General features: G+C 39.3%; 1 protein-coding gene across 17 annotated transcripts in view; it reads left to right on the top strand.

Moving 5' to 3' along the window:
• APBB2 (amyloid beta precursor protein binding family B member 2) overlaps positions 1-25,040 on the top strand; it is a 430,702-nt gene that overhangs the window by 175,714 nt on the left and 229,948 nt on the right. For 12 of the 17 annotated variants that reach the window (XM_017854588.1, XM_017854581.1, XM_017854564.1 and 9 more), the window contains 2 exons: positions 7,034-7,198; positions 22,739-22,807. In XM_017854588.1, coding sequence (XP_017710077.1) covers positions 22,789-22,807 — 19 coding nt within the window. In that variant the 5' untranslated portion in view covers positions 7,034-7,198; positions 22,739-22,788. The remainder of the gene's footprint in view (positions 1-7,033; positions 7,199-22,738; positions 22,808-25,040) is intronic. The other 5 variants (XM_017854485.1, XM_017854599.1, XM_017854539.1 and 2 more) reach the window with 1 other exon arrangement.

The following is a 25,040-nucleotide window of genomic DNA, read 5'->3' as shown; positions in this document are numbered from 1 at the left end:
AATGCCCCAGCCAGACTTGGGAAGCTTAAGACCTATCTTACGTGAGCAGCCTCCAGAAGGCAAAGGAGAAAAGCATGCACCTTTATGGGGTCTCATTTTGAAACCAAAGCAAAAGGACTTGTTTTTCCAGGTTCTTGGACACTTGCTCATTTATGCAAACCTGAAATTGTCCTTGGGAGAAGTGAACTCCGCTGACCTTCCTTTGCACAAAAGGCCACAAAAATCAGTGCAAGATGAAACCAATAGAGTTCTAAAGGAATGACTTGGCATATTTATTTCAGAGTCATGAGATAGGTCAGTTTGTTGTTTGCCTCTGTAGCTTCTAGACCTTTCTGTTATGAATATATACTAAGGAAAAGAAAACAGCAACATATAGTATTGAATATTGTATTTATTTTTATTTTTGATTTTGAGACGGAGTCTTACTCTTGTTGCCCAGGCTGGAGTGCAATAGTGCTATCTCGGCTCACTGCAGCCTCTGCCTCCTGAATTCAAGCAATTCTCCTGCCTCAACCTCCTGAGTAGCTGGGATTACAGGCACCCACCACCACACCCAGCTAATTTTTGTATTTTTAGTAGAGACAGGTTTTCACCATGTTGGCCAGGCTGGTCTTGAACTCCTGACCTGAGGTGATCTGCCCGCCTCTTTGGTGTAATCCCAAAGTGCTGGGATTACAGGCATGAGACAGCGCGCCCTGCCTGAATATTTTATAGATGATGCTTTGTTAAAGGAATATCTAGACTTTTTAGTCTGTCTCTTTTGATTTAATGGAAAATACTTAAGTCCATGGGATTCCATTTGTTTTCTCACCTAAATTCTTTCCCAGGAGTGTCCAAGTTTTGGGAAAGTTGACCCCCCTCTCCCAGAGTACAATAAAATTCTGCAAAGAGCTTAAGTTACATTTTAGTTATTGGAACTGAATACCAATAAATCTAACATGACTTGGCTAACTGGAAATCAGGCATACCTGCTGCCATCCTATCCTTGTGACTTGGGCTTGGTTAGGAGTAAAGAGGATTTCCTGTTGTTTTTGAACAAGAAATAGTAGCTTTTTGTTTTGAAATCACTGATCCTCACACCGCAGGATCCAGTTTAAGCAAGTAAGCAGGATGCAGTTTAAAGACACTTCATTTTTTTGAGGGAAAAGGTGTAGTTAAAAGGAGATGGGGTGACCAGAGCCAATTAATAGGTAGAGACTGTATTTGCTATACTCCTAATACTGTGTTGACTTCCGTGGGGTATTGAGAAATGTTACATATTGCCCTCAATGCTTATATCTCATCTGTGGATGTGACCAAAGGTGATAACTATATCATTTAGAATCAATTTATGTGATATAGCAGTTTCGAGGAGAGGAAGGCTGGTAAAGATGTGTGCAGTGAGTAAAGCCCAGGAGAACACAATTTCCAAAGCATCTTCCTCCAACAGGACACAATGGTCTGGGGAGGAATGCAATTCAGATCAGGTTGTTGGCAGATCAGGCATGGGACTGCAGGTCTTCTGGCTGGGGTTTGAAGGACACATTAAATGGGACATTACGGAAGGATCTAATGAACTGGGATCAAATGAGAAGGGCCTAGGGGAGTGCATATGCTAATGAGAACAAAGAGTGTGTTCATAAGAAGAAGTTACATTTATTTTAGTTATTTTTTATTTTTATGTATTTATTTATGTTTTTTGAGGCGTAGTTTTGCTCTTGTCACCCAGGCTGGAGTACAATGCTACGATCTCAGCTCACTGCAATCTCCACTTCCCAGATTCAAGTGCTTCTCCTGCATCAGCCTCCCACAGGCGCCTGCCACCATGCCTGGCTAATTTTTTGTATTTTTAGTAGAGACGGGGTTTCACCATGTTGGCCAGGCTGGTCTTGAGCTCCTGACCTCAGGTGGTCCGCCCACCTCGGCCTCCCAAAGTGCTGGGATTACAGGGGTGAGCCACTGCGCCCGGCCAGAGGTTACATTTGTTACCGTTAAGTTATTAGCACTTATATAGGCACTGTTCTGAGCACTTAATGTGTATACTTTTGTTCTTCACTACAACTCTGTTACATAGATGCAACTATTATCACTCAATGACAGGAAACTGAGGCACACAGGAGCTATAGAAGCAACTTATTTGTGCCTATACAGACAATGATGGAGCTGAGATTTGAACCCAGGCCTTTTGGCTCCAGAGTCTGTGCTTTTAACCACACTGTGTGCCTGCTTCAGTATATGAGAGAGGACTGAGAGTGGGGTGACAAGCAAGAGAAGTTGTTGGGGAGAGAGGAAGTTCCAAGGTCAGGATTGCAGTGGAGCGGGTCCTAGGGATGCAATGTTCATTTGGTGGCCACATGGAGGAGTTGGTGGTATAGAGGGTAGTGACAAGTCAACCGAATCAGGCAAGTCCTGGAACCAGGATGGCGAAAATAATAGTCCAGAGCCCTTACTCTGTGCTGGGCACTGGGGATAGAGCAGTGAAAAGGTAGATGAGGTCTCCGCTCCCGTAGTACTTCTGTTTGTTCTAGTGATGGAGACAGGTGGTAGGAAAGCCTTCCCAGTAGAGGAGATAATTGTGGATTGTGGTACCTGCTATGGAGGAATGAAGACTGTGATGGAGGCGTACTGGGCATGGCCCACATTATGTTGGGTGACCAGGGAAGGTGTCCCTGAAGAAGCAATGCTTGAGCTGCAATCTGAAGCATAGGGAAAGCCCAGTCTATGAAGAGCCGGGAAGAGCCCATTACAGACCAAGGGGTATGAACTGTTTAAGGAATGGCAAGGAGCCAGGGTGGCCAGAGCATAGTAAGTGTGGTGGGACTTGGTGGGAGATGAGGTTGGAGAAGGCGGCCTGGTCAAATCAGAATGGAGGGCTTTGGTAAGGAGTTTCAGCTGTTTCCTAAGAGCAGTGGGGAGCCACTGAAGGTTCAGTAGGTGCGGGGCATCTAGGGTGCTAAATGGATGCGCCTGTTTGATCAGGGAGGGCCAGGGAGGTGGCGAGAGCAGCATGCAGACAGCACATTTGGGAGGCTTCTCCCCTGTCTGGTAGCTTAAAGGTTTGAATCACGGCTAACACGGCTTTTCTGCCTGGGAAACAGCAAGCTGCACCTCAGAGCTTCTTAGTGGTTAAGTTGTGATCAGAGTTCACAACAAGACTTCACACCCACCTTTTAGCCATTGACTGCCCATTTATACCTGACTCTACATCGAGAGAAAAACCAAGGCGTATGAACTTAAAAGATTAAGCAGTTTTTATTTGTTTGTTATTATAGGTATGGGAATTTGTAAAACAGTTACTTTATAGGTAGTGGATGCTTTTGATATTAGGAGCAGAAAACCCTTTATTGGATGATTTTCTCCTTCCCAAGATGGAGACTCAAAATGGAGACACAAATAATTGCCCACTCAATGCCCATTTCCTGTTTCATTGTTGCTCATAGAGCCATAGTTTAATTCAGGGTGGTGTGGAGATCAGCCTCGTCAGTAAATTGTGATGATTAAGCCAATATGCCAATCCTGAACCCTGATTTTCCAGCATTCCTTGTAGCGGATGTGGCCCTGTGACCTACTTCTGGCCAGTAAGACCTGAGAATAAGTCCACTGGGATGGGGGCGAGGTTGCTGGGAAAGCATTTATTGTCTTTATAAAGCCTGACAAATGAGCTTGTCCATACCCTTCCTGGCTTTCCCATTCTTTCTGCCTTGAATGATGATGAGGTGCCTGGATGTACAGCAGTCTTCATGTCACCATGAGGTGATAAGCGTGAAGGAAAGTCCAAGAGCCACAGAGATATCTGCCTTGAAGTTGTTTCAAACCTGCAGCCCTGGGCTTTCCAACTCCTTTGTATTTGTTGAATCCACTGTTAGTTAGGTTTTCTGATACTTAAAGCTGAATGGACTGTTAAATGAAGCAGATACGAAGACGCAGATGTTATAAGTCTTTTCCTCGGTATTGTGACAGCCTCATACATGTCCTTGATAGTCAGTATCACCTTTATCTTGTGTGAAAACAGTCTTTGAAAAGAAAGCTCTAACTTGTATTAAAAGTTGTTCACAGTTCAAAGTGATGAGTTGTGGAGTTGTGGACTTGGAAATGTAATTTTCAAAATAAATGAACTCCTCTGTGTGAACTTGCTGTAGCAAGTACCATGGAGACATACTTCATGGGCAGTATCTTCCTTATGGCCTTTTTTATGATAGTCTTAGTTTTCTGGTGAACTACATTGTGTGTATTTATGGCTTTATAGGAGATTATAGCAGTACTAGGGGTAATAGCATAAATAGTCTGATTTCTTGAAAATGTTAAGCTCCAACAGGCTTTATTGGATTTCAAGGTAATGGTATTATTAAATTTTCTGCCACTTTTCAAACTTATTGTGGCTGAGTTCCAAGCTGCTGCTTTGAAGAAACTTGGGGGCTGGTTCTGCTCATTTATGGAAAAAACTTATCCTGGAATTTTCTATTGCTAAATTGAGGGGTGGGGAAAAGTAATTTGAACTTTTTTTTTTTTTTTTTTGACTGTCTTGAAATTGGGTAAACACTCAGAATTCACTCGTTCCACATGGCAGGTAGAAATGGCTCTGCAATATGTATCATGGAGATAATACAAGGTATGAAATGAAAATTATCTTCTCTAGTTTGTTGAGAAAAAAACTAGAAGTCCCAGGGTCATCAGATTGTGAAGAGAAAAGAATTTTGCATATCACATAGTAAAGTTTTACTTTTTTCCCTAGCCTTGGAGACTTGAGACCTGGAACACTTTCAGTTACTCATTTAAAAAATAAAAATATGTGCAGTTACCCTGTGTATCCTCTTCTTTAATGAAAAATTGTTCCAACTGGGCGCAGTGGTTCACGCCTATAATCCCAGCACTTAGGGAGGCCAAGGTGGGTGGATCTCTTGAGGTCAGGAGTTTGAGACCAGCCTGGCCAACATGGTGAAACCCCATGTCTACCAAAACTATAAAAAATTAGCCCAGTGCTGGGATTACAGGCATGATCTACCATGCCTGGCCCAAGTGAGATTTTATGTGGTAACCAGCGAAAAGCTTAAGAATACTCATGTTGGTGACAGTTAACACTTACACAGCAATTACTGTGTGCCATCACCATTCTGAGTGCTTTACACACACTCTCCTATATAATTCCCACAACACACATTTGGTATAGATATTCTCATTATCTGGGTGCCTGTAATCCCAGCTACTCAGGAGGCTGAGGCAGGAGAATCGCTTGAACCCAAGAGGCAGAGGTTGCAGTGAGCTGAGATCATGCCACTGCACTCCAGCTGGATGACAGAGAGAGACTCTGTCCCAAAGAAAGAAGGAAGGAGGGAGGGAGGGAGGGAGGGAGGAAGGAAAGAAAAACATGTCCCAAAGGAACAAGAAACACTGTATAACCCCAAACACCTTGACAAGAAGACTTTTTAAGTCACTTGTTTCAACTACCTCATTTAATTGAGAATAAAGGTTACTCCTTTAAGGTAGACCAGCCAATTAGCCCTTGGGCAGGTAGGAACAAGACCACAGAAACTGTTAGGTATATTGACATCCTCAGTGCTGTTGCTGGAATTAATGATGGCAGTATCTTAAGTGGGATCAGTGCTTGATCTTGTCTCTGAGAGCTGTGAGGGTTTGACAGACACTGATACGACACAGGGCGTCCCAGGCAGAACAAATGGAAGAGGCTTGTAAGTGGGAGATGTTTAGTAGCTTCAGTATAGAGTGAGGCACTAGTGTGGTGCCCTGTTTGAGATCAGGTAGCAGAAGAACGGCTTATGTCCATGCAGATTAGGGACAAGTTGGAGTTAGTTTGACCCATTTGGGACAGAATGTAGAGGGCCGTAAGAGCCCATCAGTGAAGTGAGATTTTGTTTTGGTATGTTTTTATGTATGTATGTGTGTATGTATGTATTTTTGTACAGACAGGGTCTCACTGTGTTGTCCAGGCTGATCTCCAACTCCTGTCCTCAAGTGTCCTCAAGTGATCTTCCTTCCATAGCCTCTAAAAGTGCTGAGATTACAGGCATGACCTACCATGCCTGGCACAAGTGAGATTTTATTTGGTAACCAGTGAAAAGCTTTAAGAATACTCATGTTGGTGACAGTTAACACTTACACAGCAATTACTGTGTGCCATCACTATTCTGAGTGCTTTACACACACTCTCCTATTTAATTCCCACAACAGACATTTGGTATAGATATTCTCATTATCTCCATTTTACAGTGGAGGAAACGGAGGTTAGCTGACTTACCTAAAGAGACACTCAGAGGAAGCAGTGGAGATGGAATTCAAACTCAGGTGGCCCAGCCCCAGGGTCCTAGCTGTTGATAGCCTGGAGCGTGTATATGTGGTGGTGATAAAGGTGGTAGATGCTCTTAGGAAGGTGGCTCTGCAGGAGAGTACAGTTGGATTGGCATGAGGGCAGACAGGTGATCAGAATATGGACTGTAGGCCTTTGGGATGGTTAATAAGAGCCTGGCCTAGATGGTGACCGTGGAAATGAAAGGATGAGAATTCACATGTTACTAGCTTCAGAGGATGGATTAGTGCCAGGTTTCTGACTGGTCATGGGGCCAGGGAGGGATGGAGTCAGAAATGTCTGGGATATTGCTTGCGTGTCCACCTAACCCAATTAGGGAAGTTGAGAGAAGATTTGGTGGGAGAGCGATGATTTATTTTTACAGAGCCCTGTTTTCCTACCTTATGACCAACTAGTGCAGTGGTTCTTAACCTGGGACTCTAGAGAAAACCGTCTAGAAAAGAGATGCACGTTAAGTGTGTCCTAACAGATTTCTGTGAGTTTTTGGACTCTGCCAAGCTCACACTTTGTTTTAGCACGGCCTTGGACCCACAGAAGGTCTCCAGTGTTTTGAGGCAGTTTGTGGCTGAGGCACTTAGAATTCTATGGTGGCTTGTCCTCTTCCCAGCTTAAGAATCTGTGGGTGTGAGCTCAGGAGGAGGGGATGGGTGTGTGTCTGCATTTTAGAGACCTGCCTTTGTTTTAGCTTCCCTGGCCCTGTTTCCTGACTTCCGCTTGTCTTCCTGCCCTTAGGTTCTGTTGAGGAAAGCAGGAGACTGTAGCTGGAGAAAGAGGAGGTCCTTGGTGTTTCTTTGTGAACTCGCATCCTGTGTTGAGGGAAACACCCTGTTCCTGGTGGCGGCCTCCGGGCTCAATTCTTCCTGCTGCTGCCTTTCTGAGAAATGTGACCCTGGCCAGGTATGTCTTCTTGGAGGCTTCTAAATGCAGGTCCCAGCTGAAGGACTGAGAAGGAACAGCAGGTTGTTCCAGGTTAAGTAGCTGATACCTTTGTGGAAAAAAAATCCTGATGTGGATGAGAGAACGTAGAGCCTCACAATTTGGACTTCTGTTTCATGACCATTTCTCTCTCTCTTCCCTTCTTCTCCTCCTTCCATTCCTTCTCCCTCCCTCTTCTTTATTTCTTATTAGAAGAGTTGCTAATTGTGCATGATTAGTAACTGTGACTATACCTATTTTTATCTTCGACTGTGGTTTTCAGTCTTGATTTTCCAGGGAAAGGTAACATTGGCAAGTTGCAGGAGCATTGGGGTTGTGTGGAATTTGTGGGGATGTGTGGAATTTTTAGGAATGGCTACATAGGGAAGATGAAGGGAACTAGAAGTCTTGGCTACCCCGTCCTCCAACCCCTTAAAAAACCTCTGGAAAAACAGTATGCGTGTGTGGGTTTGAATCCTGCTTCAGTTACCAGCAGAATGTCCATGCATGTGCCAGTTCCCTAATCTCTCATCTGTAAAATGGGGATGGTGATATTTACTTCTTTCCAAAGGGTGTTGTGACACACAAATGAGGCAGCATATGTGAAGAAATTCTAAGCATCTCTCTTATCTCCTTGTTCCCGTCTAATTAAAAATTTCTGTATTGTACCTTGGAATGATCCCAGAAATACTAGGAGAGAGGGAGAATCTAAGTGCTATGTTAAATTGCTTTTTGTGTGTTTATTCCATTTCTGCATAGTAACCATATGAGGTAAATATTTTTATTTTTTGAGAGGAGAGAACTGAGGTTCAGAGAGGTTTAAAACAAAATAGCTTCACCACCTGCTACATACGTGGCAGTTATTTACTATCTTGCTGCCTGTTACCACATCTATAAAATGAGAATAATAATAGTTTTCTCTCCACAGAGTGGTTGTGAGGATTGAAGTGATTGATATATTAGCAATTACAGGGTGAGTGTCTCTTATACAAGATGTTTGGGACCAGAAGTATTTTGGATTTCATATTTTTGTTTTTGGATTTTGCAGTATTTGCATTATACTTACCAGTTGAACATCCCAAATCCAAAACTCCAAAATCTGAAATGCTCCAAAATCTAAACTTTTGGAGCACTGACATGATGCTCAAAGGAAACGCTCGTTGGAGCCTTTTGGATTTCAGATTTTTGGATTTGGGATGCTCAACTGGTGTTATCATTAAGAAAACTGCCAAATGTCTTCTAGGCCACTGTTTGGTGAAATCTGGAATTGGTCATATGTATAATGTGTTGAAATGGGATTTCACTATAATTTTCTAAACTAAGAGTGGATTTGGTTTTCGTACAGAAGGATTGAGGAAGTGATGTTAGACGTATCATGAAAACTTCAAAGGATTTAGAGAATATGAGGAAAAGAGAAGAGATCCAGGGATAATTAGGAGGCAGTTCCAACGGTAAGCTCTGTGTTGCTGTTGAGATGTGGTTGACGAGAAACCATTACCTGGTTCCTTGGTTATGATACCTTCTCTTGGAACCATCAGATCAGAGATAGATAAACTGAGCAAATGAGGTCTTTGGAGTGTCCATGTTACCAGCTTCATCCCACTTTCTACTTCCTGGAAGAGGGAGTGGAGTAGAATGTTAAACTAAGGATTCTGGGATCATTAGACCAGGATTGGAGCCTGGGCTCTGCTGCTTTTCAGTTTCCCAATGTTATGCAAGTTTTCTTAACCTTGCTGCAGCTTGGTGTCCTGTGTGAAACGAGGAGCGTTGTGGTGCCAGCGTTCTAGGATTTGTGTGAGAAATGAAAGGGATCATGAACACTCTTTGTATTTAGCCCAAAAGAAGCACTCAACAAATGTTAGATACTTAATATTTCCTGGGGCCCTATCCCTGTGGGGTTTGGTTAGGCCCCATAGGCAAGCCACAAGTGGCAATATTTGGGGGCAGTACCCTTTCTGTATAAATCCTGACCATGACCATAAAAGACTCATGCCTCCTGTCCCTGTTTCAGTTAACAATCTCTGGCATAGAATCTTTGAGTTTCCTTTGAGACACTTTTATCTACCTCTCTTTTCTCTCAAAAAGCATCTTAGAGCTTGTAGGAGAACAGAAATGGAGTATCAAGTATCTTACAGTTGGAGGAGAAAAGAATTTTTTTTCATCTTCTACTGGGTTCAAAACACCTCATTCCCCTTACTCCAATTTTTAATTTGCTGCACAATGAGACCTTTATATCTAGCAATGGAGCTATGTAAACAAAATTACATTATAAACCAACAATTTTGCAATTCTCTTGTGTAGTATACAGATATTTTCCTCTTTATCTCAACTGTTCTCACTACCAAGGCAGGCTAGGGGAATGAATGACAAGTTTCTCTAAGAAAAATTAACAGGTAACAAAAGTGAACCAGGTTCCTCAGAATCACAGATCAAGAACACAGGTCGCATGTGTCCTCACTCCCCACTCCAGTGCTCTTTCAGAAAGGCCATGTTACCCCTCAGCCTTCTTTCCCACCCCTGTGAATAAAGCCTGCCAGGGGTTGCATCCTACCTGGGAGGCAGCTACCCTTGGGACGGCTTCCCTTGCTGATGTAGACTTTATGAAATAACCTGTGTCAGCCTCATGGGGAACCATGAAATCCTTTCAAAAACTCATGCATTCTACTTCAGAGGAAAAAAAAAATCTTCTTGGCCAATTTAGCAAGATCCTTGCTCCTTAGTTTCCTTTAATTATCTTGATTTTTTTTTTTTTTTAAACTAGAGAAGACCATCTGCTTTATGAGGCAGTTCATCTCTTACGTTTTCTCTAATAGGTCTTTGAAGGCCCAGTTAAGCAAATTAAGGCTTCATCTCATTCTTGTTTGGGATCATTTTGTTTGGTGATTGTAAGTCACTGCCACTGGCATATCTTGGTTATATATTTGAGATACCTTGCAGTGTAGATTTTACAAAGAGATGTTATCTTTGTTCCATGAATTGCAGGCACTGTGAGCCATTTTCCATATAGTGCCAAACTACACAGCAGGATTCTTTGCTTTTTAAATTCCTTCCTCTCACTACAAGAAGTCCTATTAACATGTTTTCTGAGCTATAGAGTAAAATCTGTCAAATATAGCATGGAAAGCAGATGGGTGGGTGCTGTCGTCCTTTTCACAAACTCTAAACCTAGTCTTTCTTAGTAAAACTCAGCTTTGTCACCTTCTTTTACCCCATAGTTTTCATTTACGAATAGAAGACATATGTGAGGGAGAGGGCATTTCTTTATTGATTTTTTAAAAGATATAGGGTATCTATATACCCAGCTTCATGTACAAACCTTTTTTTTCCAAATTAAAAAACTTTTTCTCTGAATATAAAAATGTTTTATGCTCATTATGAAAAAACTTAGAAACATAACAACTTATAAAGTATCAGAAGACCGTTTTCTAAATCCTGTCACCCAGAGATACCACTATGAATATTTTGATGAACTCTTCTATTCATTCCTTTAGCAGTGATTTATTGAACATCCGCTATGTGCCAGGCACTAGGAATATACTGATGAGTGAAACAGACATAGTCTCTGTCCTCATACAGGGAGAGAGAGAAAGACATTAAATAAATTATAGAAATTATATAAATATGAAATTTTATAAAAGTACAGAACACCAATAAGGTTAAATGCCATATAAACTATTTTTTAAGAAAGAAATAGAGTAAAATCCGTACTGACAATGAAAACATGCCAGAAGACATGCTCAATTAAAAATGATTAAAACCATAATATTCTATTTCAGAATAATTAAAAGAGATTATTACAAAATTATACAGGAGATGAAAGAACAGCATAAATCTGAATTAGCAAAACTCAGAGACAAGGAGACAGAACTCAAGAAAGAATTAGAAATTTTTAAAAAATCATTTAAAAAATAAATTCTAAATTGGAAGGAGCACAAAATCAACTACCACAAATATCGCCCTAAGAGAAATAATAGAGGGTGAAAAGGAGGAAAAAGTTAAAAATCCAAAGGAAATGAAGAAAGAAGTAAAATTTGGGAAAAGTTGACAAATATTGAAGATAGACAAAACAGATCCAACATACAGGTAATAGGAGAGGAGAAAACCAAAGCAAAGGTGTGATACAAATGAAGCATTTTAAGAAAAGTTTTCTGGAAAAAAATAATTGAAACTACGTTTTGAAAGGGAAAATCATGTATTTTAGAATATCACCTTAGAACAACCAATACCAAGATATTCTAATAAAACTATTGGGTTAAAAGAAAGAAAAGTCCTTTGGGCATCTAGACAAAAAAGGGAAAACAGTAGTAGAGAATTAGATTGTTCTTAGACTTTTTGACAGAAACTCTTATGCTGAAAGAAAATACATACCTAAGGTATTCAAAGGAAAGAAAATGTGAGCCAATATTTTTATATCTAGCAAAATTGACTTTCAGGCATAGAGAACACAAATTTATGAACATGCCAAAAGAATCAGTGGAGGAAATATTGCTCCTCGTGAGTTCCTCCTAAAGAATCTTCTACAGAGTGAGCTTCAAACAACAAAAATAACTAGAAAGATGTAAGATGAGCTTGGGACATCTCAAGATAATAAATAGGTAGCAAGGAAGCTATCAAAGATTATTAAGGCGTGTCACAATAACTTAGGAGCCAACTTGAAGAGGCTCCTACTGGCCAAAAATGAAATTGCAAATATGTTTAAATCCATGAGGTTATGATATGAAAAAAAAAAAAGATTGGTTCTGCAGTATGAAAAAAAGGATAATGGAGCACCAATTCATCATCTTGAAAGTAGTTAGGAAAGAATCAACTTCTTTCTTACATGAACATGAACTGTACCACTGGAAAACCAAGTGGTAGATGAAGGAAAGCATCTCCTAAAATTTTTCCACCCAGTAGATGAAAATGAAATTAAATAATTGGAATATCACTATTTTCCAACCCCTGTGGATTTAGGGGATTTAGGCATTGAATAACAATGGCTGCTAACATCCGAAATGAATGAAAACCAGATACCATGTGCTTCCTAATGAAAGATCATACCACCACAGACTGAATTTCAGTCTGTTCAAGCCTCTGAATCTAGCTCCAATTTGCAGGAAATTCAGAGGTTGGAGAAACGAGTTAAACATGCACCACCAAAATTCGTACTGTGGAAACTTCATACCTCAGACAGCCCAGATTCTTTAACAAATTAATTGTAAGGAAAAGAAAAGGATAGAGGCGATATAGATTAAATGTAACTTAAAAGACATCAAAAGTTTAAAAGTAGACAACACTTATGCTGAGTAGGATTGTACACTTGGATAACAGAATCGTAAAGAAATGCCAGGAACTGATTGCCATGATTACCATAAATTCAAGAGTTTGTTTACTTTGGAGGAAGGGAAGGTCATGGATGGCCTTCTACGGTAACAAGCGAAAGCTGTGTTTTGATTAAGGTGGTAGTTATGAGTGTTTTCTTTATAATAAGCTATTTGTTTTGTGTGGTTCTCTTAATCTGTGTTTTATTTTACCATAAAAAGATTTTAAAACATTTTATGAAAGAATGACAGTATATATACTGCCTTTCTCCCAACTTTTATTACGAGAAGTTTCAAACAGAAAAATGGAAAGCATTGTGTAGGGAATGCCTATATACTCATCATACTGTTTTACAGTTAGTTTTTTTTCATTTAATATTATTTAGTAAATATCTTTCTGTGCAATTAAATACAGAAGCATCCTCACTTTTAGATGATGCATAGTATTCATTGTAGGATGTGATCCTTTATTTAATCAGTTTCCTAATGATGGACATTTAACTTGTTTTGATTTTCTCTAATAGAAATAATGCTGCTTATTTGTCCTTATGATAAATACCTAAAATTTGCTTTGTCACAGCATATTCTAATATGCAAAGTATAAATGCTGATGTGCTGTGAATGAACAGTTAGCAGTAGAGACTAAAGATGCAGGCTAGATTAATCAAGACAGCCCTGTGTAACCTAGGGAGGACATAAACCTCAAAGAAAAAAATGAAAAATAGATTCCCTCCTGCAGGATTCTCACATAGCATTATACCTTTCCTGGATCAATTTAGGTTTCATCCCACAGCTCTTCTACAATCTCATTTGGTTGTTGTGGGTATAACTAGTGTATCATTTATGTATTGCCACAATTAATGCTGCATAATGAAGCACCCCAAAATTCAGTGGCTTAAACTATAGCCATTAGTATTTTTGGGATGGCTGAGTGGTTCTTCTTGTAGTCTCTGCTGAGCTCACTCGTGTAGCTACAGTTAGCTGCAGGGGTAGTAGACAGAGCTGCTGATCTTTGCAGTGGTCTTTCACGTGTTTGATGGTTGGCTGGCTTAGGGTGGTCAAAAATAGCCTTGGACCAAGAAGATTTAGCCATCCTACCCAAGTCTCCCAACACCCTTCCAACAGGCCTAGGAATGTTCTCATGGCAGTAGCACAGATCCTGTCTTTTTCAGGAGAGTAGAAATGGATCCATACATTCTGAGCTTCTGTGTCATCCCATTTGCTAACATCCAGTTGGCCAAAATAAGTAACACAACTGAGACCAGAGCCAGGGGAAAGGGATTGCAAGGTTACAGAGCAGAGGGCAAGGATGCAGAGAGGCTGTTGATTGGGGTCATTAACTTAGTCCTTTATAGTTGTCCAATAGCATATTTTAAATTGGCACATCTTAGAAGCATTAAACATTGCAGTTATTTCTAAATTGCAGATGTTAATGCCTTTGGAATATGAAAGTTGGGGATCAGGCCAGGCACGGTGGCTCACACCTGTAATCCTAGCACTTTGGGAGGCCGAGGCAGGCAGATCACGAGATCAGAGATCGAGGCCATCCTGGCCAACATGATGAAACCCCATCTCTACTAAAAATACAAAAATTAGCCAGGTGTGGTGGCACACACCTGTAGTCCCAGCTACTCAGGAGTCTGAGGCAGGAGAATTGGTTGAATGCAGGAGGCAGAGGCTGTAGTGAGCTGAGATCGCGCCACTGCATTCCAGCCTGGGTAACAGAGTGAGACTCTGTCTCAAAAAAATTAAAAAAAGAAAGTTGGGGATCAGGTATATTTGTGGGGGAAGCATAAAACTTTTGCTTCATTGAAAAAATTTCTGATTAAGTGTTATAAAGATAACTCTTAAATGGAAAAATCTACATTTAATGTTATGTCTTGAAAATACTTCTTTTCCAGTTGTTGGTGTTTTCCCCTGGGATACATTTCAGAAAATAGGGTTTTTTTTTTCTGTCTGTGCATGTTTTTCTTTGTTTGATAGTGTTCTTGGAACTGGTTTCGAAATCTCACTTGGAGAACACAGAATGGAGTAAGATAAAGAGCTACGATCATAAATCAATGTCCTTAAGTATTTTTGCGAAAGATAAAGAAATTAGTGATAGGATTAGTTCTTGGACCTTTACTGCCACAACTTTTTTCTCTCTGTTTTAGACTACATAAGTAGTAAATTTTAGTTCTCTCAAAGTTGTGATTTTTTTTAACAGCAAGTATGCAGTGACCAGCTCTGTGAATGACAAAAAAATTATTACCAGTAATGGTTAATGTCCCAAAAATGTAAGAAATTCAAGTTTATTCCCATAGAGTACAATGTTATATGCCAATTCAGTGTGTACACTTCTGTGCAGAAATAAAAACATTGGAATAAAGTTTTGCATTACATGTACTTACTATATACTCCACATTATGCATGCATTACAAGACTATGCACGTTTTACTTGTTTAACCGAAACTGCGTGTATTGCACTAAGCAGGCAATTTAAAGGATTTTTGTTTTAAAGTAGTCAACTGTTGTTGAATTTTGGTTTATTTTCTGAGTTTAAAACCCACCCCCAGAGTGAGTTAAAATTTCACACATGTAGCCGGGCATGGTGGCTCATGCCTGTAATCCCAGCACTTTGAGAGGCTGAGGCGGGCAGATCACAAGGTCGGGAGATCAAGACCATCCTGGCTAACACGGTGAAATCCTGTTTATACTAAAAATATAAAAAATTAGTCAGGCATGGTGGAGGGCGCCTGTAGTCCCAGCTACTCAGGAGGCTGAGGCAGGAGAATGGCGTGAACCCGGGAGGCGGCAAGAGCGAGACTCCGTCTCAAAAAAAAAAAAAAAAAATTCACATATGTTCTCAAGTATGCTTTATTTTGCTTTTCTGAGCTACAAACAACGAGAGGACTCAGGTTTTGCCTGCCCGCAGTTGACAGCCTGCTTTGTTTTTAGTTGCCATGTACATCAGAATGTTGGACACAAACTTCAAAAGAACCCTAATAATGTGGTGAGAATTGTCTTGTGCCATTAATTAATTTAGGCTATTTGAGTCAACTTCAAGAGAAGAGTCCAAAAAACATGGTGTAGTGGTTTTGAGCCTCATTTTTAGAGGTGAACAGCTGATGCCAGCTCCATCACTTGCCTCTGGTGGGATCTTTGGCATGTTACCTAACCCTCTGCTTCCATTTCTTAATCTGTAAAACTGACATAATAACTGTAACTTTTTCATAGGGTTGCTGGCAGTGATAAGTGAGATAATCCTTATAAAGTACCTACTTAGCACAGTGCCTGACACATAATAAGCATTCAATAAATGCTATATAGCATTAATACTTTGGAAGGACCCGAGTCATCTGAAGTACTCGGAAGTACCCGAGTACTTCGTTTCATAGATCTGGAAATAAGGCTTAGTTCTCCAGGGGAAAATGTTTAAAACCTTAAAGTATGTATCAGTATGTATTTGTAGATAGATCTAATCCTGGAATGCAATGTCTACTTTAAAAGTATTCATCACTAATATAATCCTGTAGATTTTCCAGAGCATCTGCTGACAGTTTTTCTGACAGCCTGTCCTCTGCTTGGCAGGTTACAATGATGATTTCACTAATGTCAGAAAGACAATTTTCTATATAATTACAGTTTTTAGCTCCATTCTTGGACTCAGCATACTATTTGTGAAGGTTTTCACAAGAAATCAGCGTAGGGCAGAGAAAGGGTACAAAGGATGTGAACTACCAAAATTTACTGGGTACTTACTTATGCCAGGTATACAAAGATCTCCAGGACACTGCTTTTGGTCCAGAAAGCTTACAGCCTAGTTGAGGAAACAAGCGTGGGTAAGAAAAAAAATAATAACAGCAATAATAGCAGTGAGTATTTTTTTTTTTTAAACAAGGTCCCACCACTTGTCTCACAACTCACTCAAGCAATCCTCTTGCTTCAGCCTCCCAAGTAACTAGGACTGCAGGCATCTGCCACCATGCCCGGTTAGTTTTTAAATTTTTTTGTGGAGATGGGGCTCTCACTGTGTTGCCCAGGCTGGTCTTGAATTCTTGGCCTCAAGCAATCCGCCTGCCTAGGCGTCTGAAAGTGCTGGGATTTACAAGCGTGGGCCACTGCATCTGACCTTAATTAGCATTTACTGAATGCTTAGGATGTGCTAGACACTAAGCAAAGCAAACAAGCAGCCTATGATACCCCATTCTGTTGTCATAGTAATTGTCAGATTGATGGTAACCACAATTTGCAGTCCAACAAGACAGTCGAATAGGCTTCCAGACATTAAGTATTGGTTCAAGATCATATAGGATTTAAGTGTCAAATGAGTTAAGAGGAAGAGATAACTCTGGGCCAAGGTCGTAATTTTCAAAGTTGGGGTTTCAGGGTGGCTAGAACTCCCACTAGGGGAGTGTGGAAGGGGCCCACTATTTGAATCGGGTGGAGACCAGGGATGATAAATGTCTTGCAGTACTTGGGACTACCCTGTACAACAAATATTGTCTTACTCTGCAGAGCTTTTAAATACCCTAGCAAATATTCATGTAGTTAAAGACATTTTTGTATAATTATCTGACCCTAGAAATTCTAAACTTGGTTTTAATATACACTATGTATTCCAGAAGTGAAAACTCCTTCTCATTTAAAGACAAGTGTATTTAATATTTTTTGGAATATTCCAAAGAGTTGTTCAGCATTTTGCAATTGATGTTATTGGCAGCAGTGCAAATCATGTCTGAGTTGTCAATACAACACATACCTTTTTCAGTCTGCATTTATAGCTATTGCACTAACAATGGTTCTACACATAGGTGAGCATCTGATACCTGTTTATTATGACTGCTGGAATAGTCATGCCAGAGAATTTGCTTATTGAAATGTTTCCCTCCTTTTATTCCCCCTTTTCTAGAATTTATGTGTTCAGATAAGTTATATTATCTGTGAATATCACTTTAGGATAATAAAGGGGTTATTATAAGCTATTTCTATAGAAAGGGAGTATTGGGTTTTATAGCATTGCACTGAGTTTCTAGGGAAGTAGCTATTTGAAGGTAAAGAGGATAAATGAGAGATTCTAGAATCAGTTGGGTCTTAGATTGTTAGTGGTTGAAACAACTTAATTCTGGAGATTTTAGATAAGGTAGTGATTGTGACCAGAGCAATGTTTGTCTGGCATTGCAGATCTGCGATAGATCTGGGATGGTGTATGGGGAGGAATTAGACTGGCTGTCGGGGGAGGAGTTATGGGACTGTGCAGTACTATTTTAAAAATGGGTTGGACAAAGAACTAGGCACATTGAGAAGGAGGAATCGGTCAGACTTGTTTGGCAGTATTTGGGGAACATAGGTAAAATGGAATTGTTTGTCTGATTTTTATTTAAATCTTTCGTTCCTCTTTAGAATTATTTAAAGGTACATTGCGTCTTTTACTGAATCAAATTACAAGAGGGCATTTTATCTATCCCTCTGTCTGTTTGTCTGTCTGTCTGCTTAGTGGTGCTTTTGTGATTTGGGGTTGCAAGCTCTCTCTGTGGTCCTGTCAGATATTTATTGATCCCTAGTACCATTATCTTAAGGCACATCAGCATTAAGAATTTTTATTAACGGGACCTGTGAAAACACTGCTAGAAGGAAACTATTGTTGCTGGACTGTTTCACTTAGGTAGCTTTATGCTTTGCCCCAAAATCACAACTGTGTTCTCAGTGCAGAACTTGTAGTGACCTGCCATTTGTCCCCAACAACTCTGAACTCAGTATGTGATTTTTATGGAAACAAGGACTCTCCTCTCAATGCTGACAAAATCTCTAGCATTACAGCTGAAGTAGCATGTCCACCAGTCTTTGCTTTTATGGAAAAGTACATAATATTTTGATTAGGGTAAAGTTTTTTTGTTTTTTTGTTTTTTTTAGACAGAGTCCTACTCTGTCACCCAGGCTGGAGTACAGCAGCGTGATCTCGGCTCACTGCAACCTCTGCTTCCCAGGTTCAAGCAGTTCTCCTGCCTCAGCCTCCTGAGCAGCTGGGACTATAGGCGTGTGCCACCACACAAGCTAATTTTTTTATTTTTTGTAGAGACGAAATTTTACCATATTGGCCAGGCTGGTCTTGAACTCTTGACCTCATATCACCTCGGCCTCCCAAAGTTCTGTGGTTATAGGTGTGAGCCATTGCACCCGGCCTAGGGTAAAGTTTTGAATCTGTCTACATTCTCTAGATCAGGGCTTCGCCAGTAGAAATAGAATGCAAGCCACAGATGTAATTTAAAATTTTCTAGTACCACATTCTTTAAAAAGGTGAAATTATTTTTAACATGTTTTATTTAACTTAATATAACCAAACTATTATCGTTTCAACATGCAATCGATATTTAAAAATTATTAAACATTGTACATTTTTTCCACGCCAAGTATTCACAATCAACATGCATTTTATGCTCATGGAAATCAACTTGGATGCAATATTCATTGGAAATACTTGACCTGTATTTAAATTTCATAAAATTTAGAGTTGAAGAAGTAGACTCACCTACCTAAGAAGTTCCAAACCTACTTAAATGTTTTCCAGTAAGAGTCAAATATCAGCTTATAAATTTATATTTAAATTAATTGTAGTTAAATGAATTCAGTTGTCAGTTGCACTACTTTTTAAGTATTCAATAGCTTGTAGGTACTAGTAGGTAGGGACTGTATTGGACAGCACAGCTGTATATTGTTCTTAAAAGTCCTGCATTTATATAGTGTTTTCCTATTTTCCAAGTGCTGCTTTGATATCTTCTCAGGTTATTGTTTATGTAGAACTAGTCCATGCCCCTAAGTTCCTCTCAGAAACTGTTTTATTAGATGAGATTCATTCATCAAAGATATAAGTGCCTAGGGGAAAAAGTTCTGCATATTTGTGCCTCATCCCCAGGGCCAGGAAATGCCTTGCACATTCTGGGTGTTTAATAAGTGTTTATCTACCTAAATCCCAGTTGGTCCTCAAATGGCACCTTAAATTTGACTTTCTCAGGAAAGCATTTCCTGACCCCCCAGTCTGGCCTGTGGTTGTTTTGTTGCATTTCTCTTATATCTAAGTTATTTTCCTCCAAAACTTATTTATGCTGTGAGTAGCTTTGTGATTAATATCCATCTTTCCAACAACTAGACTATAAGTTCCGTAAGAGGGGAAATGTGTTTTTTACTCACTGAAGTATCCCCCTACTCCTAGCGTAATGCATGGCACGTGGCAGGTATGGAATAAATATGGGTCAGATAATAACTTAGGGTTATTTATAATATGAAGTCATTAGCAGAATGTGTAATTCTTAACTTTATAGATGTTGGTTTGTTTGGTAAGGGAAACAGGAATATTTTATTTTAAGGATTATATACACTAAGGACAGTCATCCCTTGGTATTTGAGGCAGATTGGTTCCAAGACTCCCTTCAGATACCAAAATCTGGGGATGCTCAAGCCCCTTAAATAAAGTGGGGTAGTGTTTGCATAGAATCGATGCAACATCCTCCTGTGTACTTTTCATTTTTTAATTTTTTTTTTTTTAGAGATAGGGTCTCACTCTGTTGTCCAGGCTGGAATACAGTGGTGCAATCATAGCTCAAGTGATCCTCCCACCTCAGCCTGCTGAGTAGCTGGGATACAAGTGTGTGCCACCCCACCCAGCTAATTTTTGTATGTTTTGTAGAGACAGGGTCTCACCTGTTGCCCAGGCTGGTCTCAAACTCCTGGGCTCAGGTGGTCCTCCCCCCTCCATCTCACAGTGTGCATGAGCCGCTGTACCTGCCCCTTCCGTATACCTTAAATCACCTCTAGATTACTGATAATACAATATAAATGCTATGTAAATAGTTTTGCTGTACTGTACTGTTTAAGCAATAATGACAAGGATAAAAAAGTCTGTACATGTTCAGTACAGAGGCAACCATCACAGGCCTAACTTTCTGATCCTCACTTGGATGTATCCATGGATGTGGAACCGGAGGATACAGAGGGCCAACTGTATGCAGACTCTTAGTTTTTGTGCGAGCCTTTTCAGAATGCTCACACTAGTATGCCTTTTTTTTTTTTTTTTTAAACTTTCTCTCTACCAGTATTCATTTTCTTGAGTAGCTATTCATCTCTTTCTCTGCATAGCATTTAAAGTGCACTGAAGACAAAAACTAAAATTTAAGAAAAGGAAAATGGAATTGTGAAATATGTTTAAGGAACTGAGCAGAAAGTTATAGGGCAAAGACAGAGGAACACAGAGGAGGAATCACTTGCTGTTTCAGGACATTTTCGAATAAACCCACCCTTTTAATTATACCAGAGTAATGAGCCTTACCCACAGTTTGTGAAAATATAATTAAAAATGTATCTTGGCTCAGTAGACCAGGTTGTCAGGTCATTATCAGAATCATAAAGTTGGAAGTGATGCCCATTAAAGGTTTCTAGTTTGGAAAGGTTAGATTAGAATTAAGTTTTACAGATATAAAGCTTTTCAATTTAAGTTATGCTTTAGAAAACCTCTAGCATTTGATTATTTTTCTTTTAACTTTTCATGGAAGTGTAATACGCATACAGAAATGTGCACATAAGAGTACAGCCTGATGAATTTCCACATCTTGATGAAGAAAACATGACATTCCCAGTGTCCCAGAAGCAACCCTCTTGCTACTTCCCTACCCCACCCCAATAGTCCTGATATCAAGCCGTTTTTCCTGTTTTTGTACTTCATATAAATAGAATCATACACTATCTGTACTTGACTTAATATAACATATTATCATTCTGAGTGACATTCCTGATAGCAACTCATTGAAAACAAGGTCCATTTTCAGTTTTCCTTATTATGTATCATTTTGGTAAACTGGCAACTTACCAATGTTTCTAGATCTTTATATTCCTTTAAGAAATTTTCCATGTAAATGCATGTGCATCTGAGTATACGCCTAGGTGTGTGTGTGCACATGGATTTATATGTGTATGCTTTTTAAAAATGTTACTTAAATTAGATCATGCTTTGCTCTGCATATTAGTCACCTCTTGGTGATGCATCTTAAAACCCTTTTAGGCTGGGCCTGGTGGCTCACGCCTGTAATCCCAGCACTTTGGGAGGCTGAGGCAGGAGAATCGTTTGAACCCTGGAGGCGGAGGTTGCAGTGAACCGAGATCATGCTGCTACTGCCCTCCAGCCTGGACGACAGAGCAAGACTCCGTCTCAAAAAAAAAAAAAAAAAAAAAAACCCACAAAAAACCAGCAACCCCTTTTATATAGGCTCTTGTGGATCCACTTCATTTTTCCTAAGGGCAGCATGATATTTCGTTGTATGGATGTATCATCATCTAATGAACCAGCTGTGCACTGAAGAACAGCTAGGTGGTTACTGGCCTTTTGACTTTAGAAGAATAGAATCCACATGAGCTTGTCTGTAAAATAAATTATTAGAAGTGGAATTGCCAAGCAGTGGGATCCATGCATTCAAAACTTGCTCAGATATTTGTAAATGGCTCTCCAAAGAATTTTGCCAGCTTTTACTCCCACCACCAAGGTTTGAAACTTCCTGTTTCCAGTATCCTGTCCTTAGATTGTGGTATTATCTGACTTATTAATCTTTCCAGTCTGATATAGGAAATCCAGTTAGACATTATTATTTAAATTGGTATTTTCTTAAGTTTTAAGTGCAGCTAGTGATTTATGTTTATTCAACATTTGTGTTTCTCTTGGGACTTGTTTCTTTCCTTATTCTCCTACAGGCTTGTTCATATTTTTCTTAATGGTTTCAAGGAACTCTTTCTATATGAAGGAAGTTAACCCTTTTATGTCATCCGTGGTAGTAATTTTTTCTTCGGTCTGTTTTTTGTTTTTATCGTGTTTATAGGCACGTTTTTTCTAAACAGATGATTTTAATTTTTACGTGGCAAAACGTACCAATTTTTTTCTGTAGGGTTGCTGAATTGTGTGTGTGTGTGTGTGTGTGTGTTTCATGAGAAAAAACATTGAAAACTTGAGACAGAAAGGTAGGTTAGGCCTACCATGAAAAAAAAACCCTCAATAAATGTTTGTGGGAAATGTGGATAAGTAGGAATTCAAGTTTCAATCAAAAGTGGTTTGACGAACTATAAACGAACAAAAATGTGGACATTGTCTGCCAAAATTTGTTTAGTGTATGTAACAGCTTTTGGAGAGATTTTCACTGCTATGCTTTTCTTTTATGCTTTGTTATTTGGGGTTTTAATTTCTCAAATGATCCCTTTTTTTTAGATTTCAAATTATAACCTATTGCCTGCACCATTGCTGACGCCCAGTGATCCATGTCAGAAGTACTTCCAGGTCAGATACATTTTCACATATTTCAATGCAGAGAAGCAGTTGAATATTAAAACTGAAGAAAAAAGATTAATGTTAAACTTATGATTTGCTAAAATAACAGGTTTTTGAATTTCATTGTTCTTCACTAATGTAATAGAAAAATGAATCTTTAAAATCAAGTAGAAGAATTAGTTGGACTTAACCATATTTGTGTAATAATTGCATGAATACTTATAATGTAAAAATATTTTAGTTGACTGTGACAGGAGCTTAAAACTGTCAAATTTTACCATCTAGCATTGTATACTACAACCTGGGTACTACTGAAATGTGAACAAAGGAGTAGGTGTTGGTGTTGAGTCTCTCAATCTGCATCTTATTAATAGCTTGTAGAGTTTGCTTAGGCAGAACCCCCCCACACCCCCGATATTGAATGTATTCTTCTCCTTGGGTCTAATCAGCAGATTAATTTCAGGCCTTAGGAAAATGACCTTAATTTTACTGTACATCCCTTTTTTGGTCTCATGATAGATACTAGGCTACACACAACATGGTGTGGGATTTAATCCCTAGCCTCACAGTTACGTAATAAGGAAAAAGCAATTGCAGTAACATTTCAAATTAAACATCATATAGGACTTCAAGTGACAGATAGATCTGGATAGATTTCATATTTATTAGGGCACATATTGCTCAGCAAGTTCTGAGTTTTTGAATAAGTAGATTTAAACCATTGGCAAATAGATGCTAATGTCCCTAAATTCTAAACTTATTATTAAATATAATCAAGCTGCTTTCTCCTTTATATGACGTTTTCATGTTGCATTTCAACAAAGAACTAAAATAAAATGTAATAAACACTAAGCTCAGTAGAGGTATATGAGAGGCAAGAAATATTCTTTTATAAAAGCAGCCAAAACGATGACAAACCTGAGTTCACAAAGGAAAGTCAGTGTCTTAGAGCTGATTTTTAGAAGCCATCTAATCATAATAGTGTGACGATTTGGGGAAGGTATGGATTTTGTCAATGTGTATTTTGTCAAAACATATTGAATGATATATTAGTTTTAGAAAATCAAGAAAATACATATGTTCTTTAGAAAATAGATTTTAAATGTTGAGAATAATTCCCTTTAGGGATCCTTTAACTTTTAAAATCATATTTTTATGAGATAGATTATTAATAGATAAGATTATTATTATAGTCTTATCTTCAAGGTACACTAGTATGAAAACATTAAAATAAAGCTGGCAAGTGTATAAAATGATGTGTATTCCTCTAAGTGAGGGTATTCCTCTAAGTGAAGGTAGACTAATCAAATAACTTCTAGAAATTTCCTGTTCTTGATATGTTTTGTTATGCTGATGTTTTCATTGTTCATGCTGGTGCTCAAACAACTTTATTCTTTGGCGGTTATGTAAGAGATACTGAAACAGTTATCTAGCCTGGTTTTTAAATAACAGCTACTAGTCTCATGCATCGGTATGACATATAGCACATTTTACAAGGAAAGAGGTATTCTTAGTTCAGTGGCAAATCCTATTCCAGCCATTTTTCCACTTGAAAATTCAAATGGCGAGTGGTGAGAGAGGGTCTGGACTGGTAAGTGGAGTTAGGTTTGCCTTCAGCTCCTTTTTCTAACTCTAGGGAGCTGTGACTACAGGGACATCTTTTAAAGACAAACATGCCAGAATTTATTTATTTATATATTTATTTATTTGTTTAAATTTTTTTTGAAACAGACTCTTGCTCTGACACGCAGGCTGGAGTGCAGTGGCACAATCTTGGTTCACTGCAACCTTTGTCTCCCAGGTTCAAGCGATTCTCCTGCCTCAGGCTCCCAAGTAGCTGGGATTACAGACATGTGCCATGACGCCCAGCTAATTTTTGTAATTTTAGTAGAGACAGGGTTTCGCCACGTTGACCAGGCTGGTCTTGAACTCCTGGACTCAAGTGATCTGCCAGCCTCGGCCTCCCAAAGTACTAGGATTACAAGCGTGAGTCACCATGCCCAGCCAAACATACCAGAATTTATACCATCATCTGCCTTTGAAATTCCTGTTGACCCTTCAGGATTCAGCTCCGGAGTCCCTTCTGAGCAGGTCTTAGCCCATGATATCAAGTAATTACCCTATTTCAAGGATCCTGTTATTGTTTAACTTTTTTTCACTTTCAGAATAGATTTGGAGCCCAGCTTATCAGTAACTCAAGAAAATATGTGACATTTCTTTATAGCTCACCTACTTTTTTTTT

The sequence above is a fragment of the Rhinopithecus bieti genome, unplaced genomic scaffold, assembly GCF_001698545.2.
Source record: "Rhinopithecus bieti isolate Rb0 unplaced genomic scaffold, ASM169854v2 scaffold_2339, whole genome shotgun sequence".
Classification (NCBI taxonomy): domain Eukaryota; kingdom Metazoa; phylum Chordata; class Mammalia; order Primates; family Cercopithecidae; genus Rhinopithecus; species Rhinopithecus bieti.
This window is presented reverse-complemented; position numbering and strand designations above follow the sequence as displayed.